General features: G+C 32.8%; 1 protein-coding gene across 2 annotated transcripts in view; it reads right to left on the bottom strand.

The window, feature by feature from the left end:
* Positions 1 to 14,400, bottom strand: part of ASCC3 (activating signal cointegrator 1 complex subunit 3) — a 392,749-nt gene that overhangs the window by 147,448 nt on the left and 230,901 nt on the right. For both annotated transcript variants that reach the window (XM_033234693.1, XM_033234694.1), the window contains 6 exons: positions 8,807 to 8,971; positions 7,660 to 7,746; positions 6,633 to 6,809; positions 3,319 to 3,544; positions 2,717 to 2,871; positions 159 to 257 (listed from right to left, as the gene is read on the bottom strand). In XM_033234693.1, coding sequence (XP_033090584.1) covers positions 159 to 257; positions 2,717 to 2,871; positions 3,319 to 3,544; positions 6,633 to 6,809; positions 7,660 to 7,746; positions 8,807 to 8,971 — 909 coding nt within the window. The remainder of the gene's footprint in view (positions 1 to 158; positions 258 to 2,716; positions 2,872 to 3,318; positions 3,545 to 6,632; positions 6,810 to 7,659; positions 7,747 to 8,806; positions 8,972 to 14,400) is intronic.

The following is a 14,400-nucleotide window of genomic DNA, read 5'->3' on the forward strand; positions in this document are numbered from 1 at the left end:
TTAATCACTGTATTCTTTTAAAACCAACAGAAAACTAAAACATAAAATAAAGTTTTAATTGTACTATAAAATAACAGAGAAATAAAAGCAGAAATTGTTAGTATAAATTTTTTTACAATAGCAAAATAATAAGGATATATTCATATATATATACTTACTTGTTTTTTTAGAGCTAGAAAATACTCTGAATGATAAATATGATCATTTGTAGGATCTTCTACCCAAATCCACCAAGGTTCTCCCACTGTCCCATGTACCTAGAAGAAAAATAGTATATCATAACTCAAGTAAGGGATAGCATCCAATCTTCTCACTCTAGAAGCTTTATTGATACATAATTTACAAAGTTTACTCATTTAAATATTTACAGTATACAGTTAAATAATTTTAAAATATTTCCAAAGTTGTACAACCATCACCATAATCTAGTTTTAGAACATTTTTACCACCTCAAAAAGAAACTTTGTACCCATTAGTAGTCACTACCTTTTCCTTACAGATTTGCCTATTCTGTAAATTTCAATTAAATAAAATCATATAATATGCAGTCTTTTGTGACTGGATTTTTTAATTTACCATGATGGTTTCACAGTTCATCTAAGTTTTAGCATGCATCAATGCTTTCATTCTTTTTTATTGTCTAATAATATTCCATTGGATAGATATACTGTATTTTGTTTTATCCATTTCAATGTCTTTCTCTCTCTCTTACTCTCTCTCTCACTCGCTCTTCCTTGCGAAACCCAATCTTGTTCAGCAGGCATCTCTCCCTCATGTGACTCAAGAAAAAGTGACCACATCCTCTGGGATAATTTTGATTGGCATAAGTCAATCAGCTCATGGGATTCCCCTCACAACTGCTGTGGTAAGGCGGAGGCACATGACAAATACTGGCCCAATTAGACAGAAGAAAAGGTCTATGGTCCATGCTCTGGGCTGGAGAAGTGGGGATATATTTCCCATGCTCTGTTTAATGCAAACAATAAATCATGAAAACATTTGAGAAATATCCACAAGTGTCAGCAGAACAAATGGGTGAAAAGTTCCTGGTCCTTGAATGACATCGTTAAACAGAAGACTCAACCATCCTTAGGGCCTATTCTACCTGTGGACCTTTTATTATAAAAGATAATATACTTTAGTCCTTAGCTCAGTTTGAGGCAACTCAAGTTTTCCAATCTTGAAGTCAACAGCATTGTGCCTGAGAGAGATAACTATTAAAATCATTAAGTACTCTGTCTTACTAATGAATTAAATCAAACTGCAGATTTATTACAGATACTGGTAGGAGACAGTGTAAGAAATGCAAAACTTCCACTCATTTCAAAAATAGTCTATTAAAAATAAAATTTCAAGTATGAGTTTATGGGTAACTATAAGTTTACATTTATGTGAAACTTTATATCTATAGAAATATTAAATATAATTTTGTATCATCTAGTCCCAATGAAAATTCTATAAAAAGGATTATTATTATTATAATAATTATACATGTTTATAACTGAGGAAACTAAAGAAATTAAAGATTTAGACACTTTAAGACCAATGTAGAATTAGGTTAAAATCAAGGTTGGGTAATTTTAGAGCATACTGTTAAAATTCATTCTCATTAAAGATCTATGAACATCAGGTAATGCAGAAGATACTTAATTAGAACTTTACAATAACATGCGAAATAGGCACTGCTATACTATTAATAGTGATTTACTTGTTTTCCCCCATTGACTTATTGAAAGTAAGAACTGAGCCTCACTTGCCTTTGTAACTACAATCTCTAACATAGTAACTAGTAAAAAAATAGATCTTTAAAAGATATTGATTGAATAAAAAGAGAATCTGGTGTGTATCTTTATATACACAATAATATCTAAGCTATCAATAGAGAAGAAAGAATTAAAACAAACAAAAACATGATGGGAATCAAGGATGAACATTTTGAAAAACTGTATGGTGTTAAATATTCAGAGAAGTAAAGAAAATAACTGAGAAAGATCTATTTATTATGGCAATCTATCAGTCTTTGGAGATCATGGAGGAAGTAGTCTCAGCAGGAAAGAAACAGGTGATCGGGGGAAAATATAGAATACTTTTCTACAAGTCTAATGTTTCAAAAAATGAAAGAATATTAATTTAAGAGACATCAAGATTTAAAAATGGCTCTTTTTACCATGAAAAATCTTGAATTTTTTGGAAGGCTAAAATGACAAAGTAGACATGGCAAAAATGAAGATAACATAGAGAAAATAAAAGAAGATAGAACTAATATAGCAAAGTCTCTATGGAGTTGAATCCACTAAACTGTTGTTCATTGTTGAAATTTAGGTTTCCTGAATGTTTTGAAGGAACCTCACTGGTTGACATATTACTAATACACCAAGGTTTTGTCGAGGATGAGAGTAAATATTGCTGTAAGTTTTTAAAATTATTATTATTTTTTTGAGACGGAATCTCGCTCTGTCACCCAGGCTGGAGTGCAGTGGCATGGTCTTGGCTCATGGCAAGCTCAGGCCTCTCGAGTTCACGTCATTCTCCTGCCTCAGCCTCCCGAGTAGCTGGCGCCTGCCACCATTCTCGGCTAATTGCTATAATTTTTTACATAAATCCTCAATATATATTCCATTTAGAGGATTTTCTATATGCCTTAGGAACAGATGTAGTTGAGCCTGTAGTACAGACATTTTTGTTTAACATAGATATAGGCGTTTTCCACTTCTACCTGATCATTCCAAGTGAAATCAGGATAGATGCTGAGTGTCACTCGGAGGACAGTCCTTGTGATGGGCTGAATGGATGCTTCCATCATAACAGAAGGAATCTGATGAACACATTGTTTGACCTTCAGTCCAATATTCACATGATGCAAAATGTGACCTGCAGAAAAATATCACATAGAACAAATGTGTCCAGGCAGAAAAAAGCAATATAATCTGACTTGTAAATGGGATTTCAGAGAAGGTGATTTTATTGCTTGTTTTATGATTTGCTATGTAGAATAGCTGACATTCTTGACCTGGCATGTTTGAATATTTTGTAATAGTTAACTTGAATTAGCAATTCACAGTTTTTAAAGTCAGTATCAAGGTTTCTTTAGCTATTAATAGGGTCCTTAAAATTACGATAGTGTTTAAACTACTATAAACAGACTCACTTGAATATGAAGAGATTTTTGCTTGATTTTAGATAAACGAAAAATATGTATAAATATGGCAAAATTTTTATTTTGATTAATGTGTAAATTCATAATACCTTCTTTTACATCTAGCAACATATTCTATTTGCACAAAACAATACATTCAAACATATTCGCTTCCTTCTTACCTATTTCATCTTTCCTCATGTCTTTCAGCTTATCCACAGTAAGCTTTTTTTCTTCTAATCTTGTTAAGATGTGTGGTGGTAGGACTGAAAATTGTCTCAAAGGGCTAGCCCAACCCCAAAGCCTCTTGTCAATGACTTTACTAAGATTCAGGAGCCTGTAGGTCATGGCAGGCCAACGTTTCCTCAGAGCAATTTCAAAAAGAGCACGGACAATTCTAGCCGCATTCTAAAAAATAATAGGAGGAGATTGGTGGTTATACCCAATGTGCTTTTAAATTTGTCAATAAATTTATTATTCAAACTCACTCTGAAAAGAAGTGCAAGTCAAGCTGCATCCTTGAATTGTGGGGCATATCTTTTCGCATATAATCCTAATTATTCTTATTATTTCTACATAAGAATAATCCTATCCTTTATATGTGGATGCTACTTGCTTACTCTCAGAGGAGAAGCCGTATTTCCAAGTTCTTAGAAAGTTCTACCTAAACAGGAACAAAGTAGGAAGATACAAAAGGCATGCAAAATATTTAGAAGGCTGTTAAGGCATCTTGACTATAACAGACAAGGATGCCTCTAGATGAATAGTGGAATGATTAAATTTACAAGGCTATTTAGAGGAATAAGGAAGACTGGGATCCAGTCAGGGAAAAAAAATTAATGAGAGAAGGGTGACAAATGAAATACTGATTAGTGTAGCTACTCATATGAAAGGGCCATATTATTGGCTTCCTATAAACCAAACAATATGTTAACTTGCTTTACATATATTGCCTCATTTAATTTTTACAAAAACTGCATTTAATTGATATTGATATTATGATTTTATAGATGAATACACTAGGGCTGAAAGAGGTAAAAAATTTGATCAAGGTAACACAGCTAGTTGGTGTCAGAGCATCTACTCAAAGCCAGGACTAAAGGACTCCAAATATAACTGAGATTCTAGACTCAGTGGTCTGAGGATAACTTCATTAATAGACATATAGAAAGTTATAATGAATGCAGTCTTTTTCTTCACATTTCTACAGCTAGCTCCCATTTATTTTGCCTCCACTCCTCTATCATTAACTTTGCAGATTGTTTTATTAAAGATTATTTATTGAATGAACTTAAAGATACCTTCCAATATCCAATAACATCTGTATTTGAAAATAAAGAATGTTCAATCTGGTTAAAATCCAAACAAGACATACAAAACCGAAAATATTTCAAATGGCAGACAAACAATCCAGCCTAAAATTATGAGGTCAAAAATGACAGATGAGTTAAGGGCTTTCATTTCACATTTTATATAAGATATGCACTGTCTTTTGACTAATTTGACTATTTTGTTTCAGTATTAGAAACTAAAGAAGTATGAGGACAGTTCTGATATCCGTTAAAAATGACTGAATGGGTCTTTATAAGGTCCAGAGAATAATAAATAAAATTTTGATTACTGTATCTATCAAATAAGTTTTCCTACCTCATTCCCACTTGTTCTTATAAAAAACTATCAGGCTAATTTTCCCAACTGTCTTTGAAAGTATATCATTTTAATATTACTGATCTACAGTTGTCTCCTCAAAACTAAAAGAAGTAGGAGAAATTCCATATGACAAGATACAAACAGGACATTTTAATCTGGAATGATATAAATTGGTTGAAAATAATAAGTCTATAACATGTACAGTCTAGAAAAGTTAAGCATAAGCCTTTAAATAGAATCCTAGAATATTTGAGCTACAGGTTTACCTTAGGGGCTTAGAAGAGAAAGCTTAAAAAATATAGAAGAAAATACCATTTTACAGAGTTGAGAGAGTAGTTGTTCAATTACTGATAGCTTAAACTTAAAATGTAATAAAATATAATTTATCTGATGCATTCAGGGATGCTAAGTCTATAATGGTTGTTTAAGAAAAACCAGGGATGCTTTGAGATATCCTTAATCAGAAGTTGACTTCTTGGATACCAATCATGAAGGGAATTAAAGTTTTACATTGTAAGCAATTCTTATGTCAGTCTCTGATAATATCTTCATAATCTTGAAGCAAGCAGAAATGTTGCCAGATTATTCATCCAGAACCCAGTAAAACTTTACCTTTTATGTAAATGATTAACTATTTCAATATAAAATATTAGAAGATAAAATTTTAGAAAATATAAAATGACATTACATTACTTTACAGAAAAACATATAAAACAAAGGAGATTAGAAACAATTATTCCTATAGCAGCTATAGTGTTTAAAGACCTATATAAATATTTTCACTACATCTATATTAACTTTATATAACTTATGAAATAATCACCTGGTATCTTGGTTACACTGATTAAATTACCACATTCATTCAAAATGTTTACCAATATGTCTTGGTTTGTGTTTGTAAATATTCCATGTTGACAGCACTCCTAAGTACTCACAGCTATTAATATTGATTCATTTAACACAAACATTCTTTTCTATATTTAGTCTTTGAACAAAATTACAAATACAACACAACAGCAGAATCATTTCCATATTTAAAATAAAATGAAGTTTTAATTTATTCTTACTTTATAAAAGGAAATACTTAATCAAATAAAATTAAAAAGCCTTGATAGGTAAGTAAGTTTTTTTAAAAAGTATGTCTAGAAGGGAAATCTTTCATTTGAAGGAAAAATAGGGTAAAACATAACCTACTTTACTTCACATGAGGGCTTGAATATAAAAACACAAATATTTGAACATTTTATACCATGGTATTTTTTAAAAGTTATAAATTAAATGAGCTGTAGTTTAGGGAATAATTTTCTTTCTGTCCTCAATTTTTAAGTTTCAACAGTAGAGAGGAGAAATTACTTTTGTAAAAACCAGGGACTTATTACACTGAACATATGGTAGGAAATATGCTTACTATGCCTTATTTAATGATTAAAAATATTATTATTTCTAACATTTGGTAAAAACTAAAAAAGTTCCACAATCTTTTCTTTATGCTTGCAATATTCTTTAACTTTTCTCTTATAAGTACTTTATATTCTTTTACTTTATAAGTAAAAGAAATGAAATTCATCATTTAAAGTAGAAAAAAAATCAGGTATCATTTTAAAACTTTATAACAAACAACATCAACACCAAAAAAAGCCAAATCAGCCATCAAATCTCATCCCCAGTCTTGTTTTATGAGCACAGATTACATAAAAGATTTACAAATTAGCAGAACCAGTTCTAAGTAAAATGGTGGTTTGGTAGCATGTCACAAAGCAATACATTCATAGCATAGCATGAATTAGCACCTTGGTCCTCTAAAGATATTCAAGGAAGAGAAAAGGGAAGGGAATAAGATTCTTACCTGTGCAACATACGCAGAATCCGATATAAGGGAGAAACTGTCCATTTCTCCTCGGCTGATATAAGTTTGAAGTAAGATGTTTATTTTCCCATAACTATTCTCTACACCTCCAGGAGTGGAGAGTTCACAAAAATTGCTTAATAAGGCATCTAACTCCTCTATTTCCTCTTCTCTGACCTAGAAGAATCAATGTATTTATTGGAATTTTGGGGCTGATTTATTTAAATTTTTCACATTGAAATTAAATACACTGCACGCTTTGTAAGAGTTTCCATTTACTATAAAGCAGCACTTTTCTTTCATAGAGTTAAATAACAATAACTTTTCCACAGGTAGCTAAAAAACTGCAATATGAAATGATCTTGAGGCTGATACAATTACATGTTATTATTCATCACCAATATTAAATTTGCCATTGACATATAAAAATTTGATATGCCAAAAAATTAAATCTTCTGACCTCACTATCCTTGAATTGATGAGATTTCATATTTTTATCTGACCAGAGTAAAACCTCTGCACAACTGGATTAGGGCAAACTTGAATTATCTTCAAATGCATTCATTATAGTTATATATTTTTATATGGCATAACACATTCATAGCTTAAAGCCGTGAAGTACTATGATTCAAAGTATTAAAGTTTTCACTGTTAATAAGATTAAATATTAATACACGTACAGAAATACTCATATCTATGGTTTGAATCATACAGGTACTTTTACATTTTCTTCCATGAGCCTTATATTGCAACAAACCAAAATCTTCATACTATACTCTTCAACAGTTTCATTACTGCAAAACCAATTTAAATTATTTGATGTGGAGTACAGAACAAAGAATGATGTTAGGTATGGTGTAATAGTATAATCTAGGACAGTGGGTCTTACTGATACATAAAGAACATTGCTGATATTCCAAATGTGATGTGCCATACAGCTTATATGGTATTAATTAATGAGAAGCTTTTATAAATGAATGAATGCATACATGTTGTATGAATTTGATTCAAATTTCAAGAATCTTACCTTAATTTGATCAAATTCTTCTGCTTTGGAGACTATGGCAAAGATATCACCTTCTGTTTTGTGAGCATCAAAGAGTTCATTAAAGGTCTACCAAAGTAAGTGTTATATTTGATTAAAATCAAAACATTTAAAATATTTTAAATTAAAAATGTGACTATAAATTACAAAGTGCAGTTATAATGTCTGGTTACAGTACTTAAAGTCATTGCTCTATAAATATCAACAAATTTATCAAAGACCAAAACAAAAATTCCTAGAACATAATTAGCTATAGAAGATCTTTAGCAGGAAAAAGATGGATGATGAATAAAAGTTAATAAAATTTACATTAGACACCTTTAAAAAGTTCATAAGATTCTGGTTTTTGCTTATTTTCAGCATGGCCATGTGGAAATCTGCACAGTTCACTAATTCTAAGCTGATCATGTATCAAAAAATTCAGAGATGTTTATCTAGAAAATATGTAATCCAAAAATTCTCAAAATATTAATAGTGAGGACATATAGAAAATCAGAAAACTGTGTTGAAAAAAATCAGTCAAAGGGCACATAGATTGAAGACAAATGCTAAAGAAGGGCTAAAGTTTCTGCAAAAGAACTGCAAACAGGTTTAGGATATAGAGTGGCAGTAACACACCAGCAAGTGAACAAATTTAAAAAGTTACTTTGACAAAATGAGTGGATGTAAATAGGTGATGGAAGAAGTGAAAAGCTAGAGACAATTTGTTGGATTGATCTCAACCAGATCACAGTTCTGAGATAAAATATGTTTAAAGATTTTAAAGAAATCTAAAGTGCTATACAAATAGAAGTTTATTTGGGGAAAGATGGGGAAAAGTTAGTAAGCACATGAGGTATTTTCTGAAAACCGTTATATGTATAAGCAAATGTGCCTTGACATTTTAGGCTTTGGTGTGTATATTGCTTGGGATAAACACATTGAATAGGATGACAAGGTTTCTGAGTATCTGAAGTTTTATTTTTTTTCTTGTCTTTACTGAGGGTATACTGCTGAATTCATATAAGTTAAATGGATTTTGTTATATTATTTGCTTTTATTATTTTGCATTAGTAACATATTTTGAAGTCTAGAAAGTATGTGCATATAAAATGAAACATATTTGCATTTGTTTCACTCAGTATAATACCTCAATGGTGTTGTATTTAATATAGTAATGGCTGGCAGTTCTACCCAAATCAGTTGAGGAAAAATATCCAGTTCGCTCCTCAAAACGAATCATCTGAGCTTTGTCTAGTTTTCGTCCAACTTCAATGACCAACTGTTCTCGATGCTTTCTTAATGTTGGGTCAATCTACGGCAAAAATATATAAACAGTTGAATACTTCTTTAGAGAGTAACCATTTGCAAACATATATTTATTTATGGAAATTAAAACTTTTCTTAATGTTTTAGTTAGACTTTTTAATTAGTTTTTAAAGTACATTTTTCTACATTTAGGAAATAATTGAAAATATTTTATGCCATTAAATAAAGGAAGCTTAAAAATTCATTAAAATTATAAACGTGCATATTCTTTTCAGATACCAATATTTTGGAATCTAAAATTCTTATATGATCTTATGGTCTTTAAAATCATAAAGATTAAAAATCAAATTTTAAAAACTCAATACTTGTCTTCTTTCTCCCATACTGAAATAAACAGGGATTTTAAATTATCAAATCATATTCATACTTTATTATCAGTTTTTTGGAGAAATGATAGCAAGAATGCTTTCCGTGTCAAAATCAAGACATATTTAAAACTGCAAAGTTATCTGGCCGGGCGCAGTGGCTCACATCTGTAATCCCAGCACTTTGGGAGGCCAAGGTGGGTGGATCACAAGGTCAGAAGTTTCAGACCAGTCTGACGAATATGAAGAAATCCCGTCTCTACTACAAATACAAATATTAGCTGGGTAAGGGGGCGTGCGCCTGTAATCCCAGCTACTCAGGAGGCTGAGGCAGAAGAATCACTTGAACCCAGGGGGCAGAGGTTGCAGTGAGCCAAGATCATGCCACTGCACTCCAACCTGGGCAACAGAGAGAGACTCCATCTAAAAATAAATAAATAAATAAATAAAAATGCAAAGTTATCCTTTCAAAAAGATAGTTCTACTGTTTTAGTAGTTTTAATAACTGTAGATGGGAGAACTCATTCTGCATAAAATAATAATAGAAGTAAACAGTAAATAAAGTCGACAGTGAATTTTTGTATAGTTTTAAAACTGTTACTTATCTAAAACTTTGTCTAAGCAGAAATAATGTAAGATATTAACAAATATTATTGTTACTATAGTGTTGTGTATAAATATATGTACGTACACATGCCAGTTATTGAGGAACACTCTGTAGTCATGAGCAGTAAAGTGAAATATGACCTTTAATGGAGTAGGGGGAGTAGTAAAACAATCTAGAAAACAATTAATGAGTTAACACTACTACCATTTGTTCTAACTTAGATATTTATGGCAGCTTATTTATGTACGAAATATAGCTAAAATAAATTTTAAAAATCAGAAAAATGGAGTAAAAGAATATCAGCTGCAGGGAAGTAAGACGGAGTTAAGAATTATATCAGCAAATACAAAAAGTCTTAAATGTTTGCTATGAGTGATAATATATGTATCAGGTTCAACTTATAAAACTATTTTATTAATCACCTATTATTAAACCACTAAAAATATGTTAAATTATTTTATCTGTGTTAGTTCATAAGAGTTTTGTGGCCACAAATTTGTATTGAGTAATAACATTAAAACACACAAGTCAAAAAAAAAAAAAAAAAAAGGGTCAAGATTCTCTAAAGTATAAAGGTACTATGTATCCAAAAGGTCTTTATACTTGAAAATGATAGGCAAATGACTTTTGATTATAACCTAGTACTTTAAAATCAATTGATGTATTTATTTTGTTCCAAATTTTGAGATGGCTTAGTTCATAAAAATAAATTGTTTAGTTTTTGTTTTTCTTTACTCCTTCAAAACACTTTATTTTTATTTTTATTTTTATTATACTTTAAGTTCTAGGGTACATGTGCACACTGTTATACATGTGCCATGTTGGTGTGCTGCACCCATCAACTTGACAGCACCCATCAACTCGTCATTCACATCAGGTATAACTCCCAATGCCATCCCTCCCACCTCCTCCCTCCCCATAATAGGCCCCAGTGTGTGATGTTCCCCTTCCAGAGTCCAAGTGATCTCATTGTTCAATTCTCACCTATGAGTGAGAACATGCGGTGTTTGGTTTTCTGTTCTTGTGATAGTTTTCTGAGAATGATGGTTTTCAGCTGCATCCATGTCCCTACAAAGGACACAAACTCATCCTTTTTTATGGCTGCATAGTATTCCATGGTGCATATGTGCCACATTTTCTTAATCCAATCTGTCACTGATGGACATTTGGGTTGGTTCCAAGTCTTTGCTATTGTGAATAGTGCCACAATAAACATATGTGTGTATGTGTCTTTATAGCAGCATGATTTATAATCCTTTGGGTATATACCCAGCAATGGGATGGCTGGGTCATATGGTATTTCTAGTTCCAGATCCTTCAGGAATCGCCATACTGTTTTCCACAATGGTTGAACCAGTTTACAATCCCACCAACAGTGTAAAAGTGTTCCTATTTCTCCACATCCTCTCCACCACCTGTTGTTTCCAGACTTTTTAATGATTGCCATTCTAAGTGGTGTGAGAAGGTATCTCATTGTGGTTTTGATTTGCATTTCTCTGATGGCCAGTGATGACGAGCATTTTTTCATGTGTCTGTTGGTTGTATGCATGTCTTCTTTTGAGAAGTGTCCATATCCTTTGCCCACTTTTGATGGGGTTGTTTGTTTTTTTCTTGTAAATTTGTTTGGGTTCTTTGTAGGTTCTGGATATTAGCCCTTTGTCAGACGAGTAGATTGCAAAAATTTTCTCCCATTCTGTAGGCTGCCTGTTCACTCTGATGGTAGTTTCTTTTGCTGTGCAGAAGCTCTTTAGTTTAATTAGATCCTATTTGTCAATTTTGGCTTTTGTTGCCGTTGCTTTTGGTGTTTTAGACATGAAGTCCTTGCCCATGCCTATATCCTGAATGGTATTACCTAGGTTTTCTTCTAGGGTTTTTATGGTTTTAGGTCTAACATTTAAGTCTCTAATCCATCTTGAATTAATTTTCATATAAGGAGTAAGGAAAAGATCCAATTTCAGCTTTCTACTTATTGCTAGCCAATTTTCCCAGCACCGTTTATTAAATAGGGAATCCTTTCCCCATTTCTTGTTTCTCTCAGCTTGGTCAAAGATCAGATGGCTGTAGATGTGTGGTATTATTTCTGAGGGCTCTGTTCTGTTCCATTGGTCTATATCTCTGTTTTGGTTCCAGTTCCATGCTGTTTTGGTTACTGTAGCCTTGTAGTATAGTTTGAAGTCAGGTAGCGTGATGCCTCCAGCTTTGTTCTTTTGACTTAGGATTGTCTTGGCAATGCGGGCTCTTTTTTGGTTCCATATGAACTTTAAAGCAGTTTTTTTTTTCAATTCTGTGAAGAAAGTCATTGGTAGCTTGATGGGAATGGCATTCAATCTATAAATGACCTTGGGCAGTATGGCCATTTTCACGATATTGATTCTTCCTATCCACGAGCATGGTATGTTCTTTCATTTGTTTGTGTCCTCTTTGATTTCACTGAGCAGTGGTTTGTAGTTCTCCTTGAAGAGGTCCTTTACATCCCTTGTAAGCTGGATTCCTAGGTACTTTATTCTCTTTGAAGCAATTATGAATGGAAGTTCATGCATGATTTGGCTCTCTGTTTGTCTGTTACTGGTGTATAAGAATGCTTGTGATTTTTGCACATTAATTTTGTATCCTGAGACTTTGCTGAAGTTGCTTATCAGCTTAAGGAGATTTGGGGCTGAGATGATGGGGTTTTCTAAATATACAATCATGTCATCTGCAAACAGGGACAATTTGACTTCCTCTTTTCCTAACTGAATATCCTTTCTTTCTTTCTCTTGCCTGATTGCCCTAGCCAGAACTTCCAACACTATGTTAAATAGGAGTGGTGAGAGAGGGCATCCCTGTCTTGTGCCAGTTTTCAAAGGGAATTTTTCCAGTTTTTGCCCATTCACTATGATATTAGCTGTGGGTTTGTCATAAATAGCTCTTATTATTTTGAGATACGTTCCATCAATACCAAATTTATTGAGCGTTTTTAGAATGAAGGGCTGTTGAATTTTGTCAAAGGCCTTTTCTGTATCTATTGAGATAATCATGTGATTTTTGTCTTTGGTTCTGTTTATATGCTGGATTACGTTTATTGATTTGCGTATGTTGAACCAGCCTTGCATCCCAGGGATGAAGCCCACTTGATCATGGTGGATAAGCTTTTTGATGTGCTGCTGGATCCGGTTTGCCAGTATTTTACTGAGGATTTTTGCATCAATGTTCATCAGGGATATTGGTCTAAAATTCTCTTTTTTTTGTTGTGTCTCTGCCAGGCTTTGGTAACAGGACAATGCTGGCCTCATAAAATGAGTTAGGGAGGATTCCTTCTTTTCTATTGATTGGAATAGTTTCAGAAGGAATGGTACCAGCTCCCCTTTTTACCTCTGGTAGAATTTGGCTGTGAATCCGTCTGGTACTGAACTTTTTTTGGTTGGTAGGCTTTTAATTATTGCCTCAATTTCAGAGCCTGCTATTGGTCTATTCAGGGATTCAACTTCTTCCTGGCTTAGTCTTGGGAGAGTGTAAGTTTCCAGGAAATTATTCATTTCTTCTAGGTTTTCTAGTTTATTTGCATAGAGGTGTTTATAGTATTCTCTAATGGTAGTTTGTATTTCTGTGGCGTCGGTGGTGATATCCCCTTTATTATTTTTTATTGCGTCTATTTGATTCTTCTCTCTTTTTTTTTCTTTATTAGTCTTGCTAGCAGTCTATCAATTTTGTTGATCTTTTCAAAAAAGCAACTCCTGGATTCATTGATTTTTTGGAGGGTTTTTGTGTCTCTATCTCCTTCAGTTCTGCTCTGATCTTAGTTATTTCTTGCCTTCTGCTAGCTTTTGAATGTGTTTGCTCTTGCTTCTCTAGTTCTTTTAATTATGATGTTAAGGTGTCAATTTTAGATCTTTCCAGCTTTCTCTTGTGGGCATTTAGTGCTATAAATTTCCCTCTACACACTGCTTTAAATGTGTCCCAGAGATTCTGGTATGTTGTATCTTTGTTCTCATTGGTTTCAAAGAACATCTTTATTTCTGCCTTCATTTCGTTATGTACCCAGTAGTCATTCAGGAGCAGGTTGTTCCGTTTCCATGTAGTTGAGCAGTTTTGATTGAGATTCTTAGTCCTGAGTTCTAGTTTGGTTGCACTGTGGTCTGAGAGACAGTTTGTTATAATTTCTGTTCTTGTACATTTGCTGAGGAGTGCTTTACTTCCAACTATGTGGTCGATTTTGGAATAAGTGTGATGTGGTGCTGAGAGGAATGTATATTTTGTTGATTAGGGATGGAGAGTTCTGTAGATGTCTACTAGGTCCGCTTGGTGCAGAGTTGAGTTGAATTCCTGGATATCCTTGTTAACTTTCTGTCTCATTGATCTGTCTAATGTTGACAGTGGGATGTTGAAGTCTCCCATTATTATTGTATGGGAGTCTAAGTCTCTTTGTAAGTCTCTAAGGACTTGCTTTATGAATCTGGGTGCTCCTGTATTGGGCGTATATATATTTAGGATAGTTAGCTGTTCCTGTTGAATTGATCCCTTTAC

The sequence above is a fragment of the Trachypithecus francoisi genome, unplaced genomic scaffold, assembly GCF_009764315.1.
Source record: "Trachypithecus francoisi isolate TF-2019V2 unplaced genomic scaffold, Tfra_2.0 Lachesis_group15, whole genome shotgun sequence".
NCBI lineage: Eukaryota > Metazoa > Chordata > Mammalia > Primates > Cercopithecidae > Trachypithecus > Trachypithecus francoisi.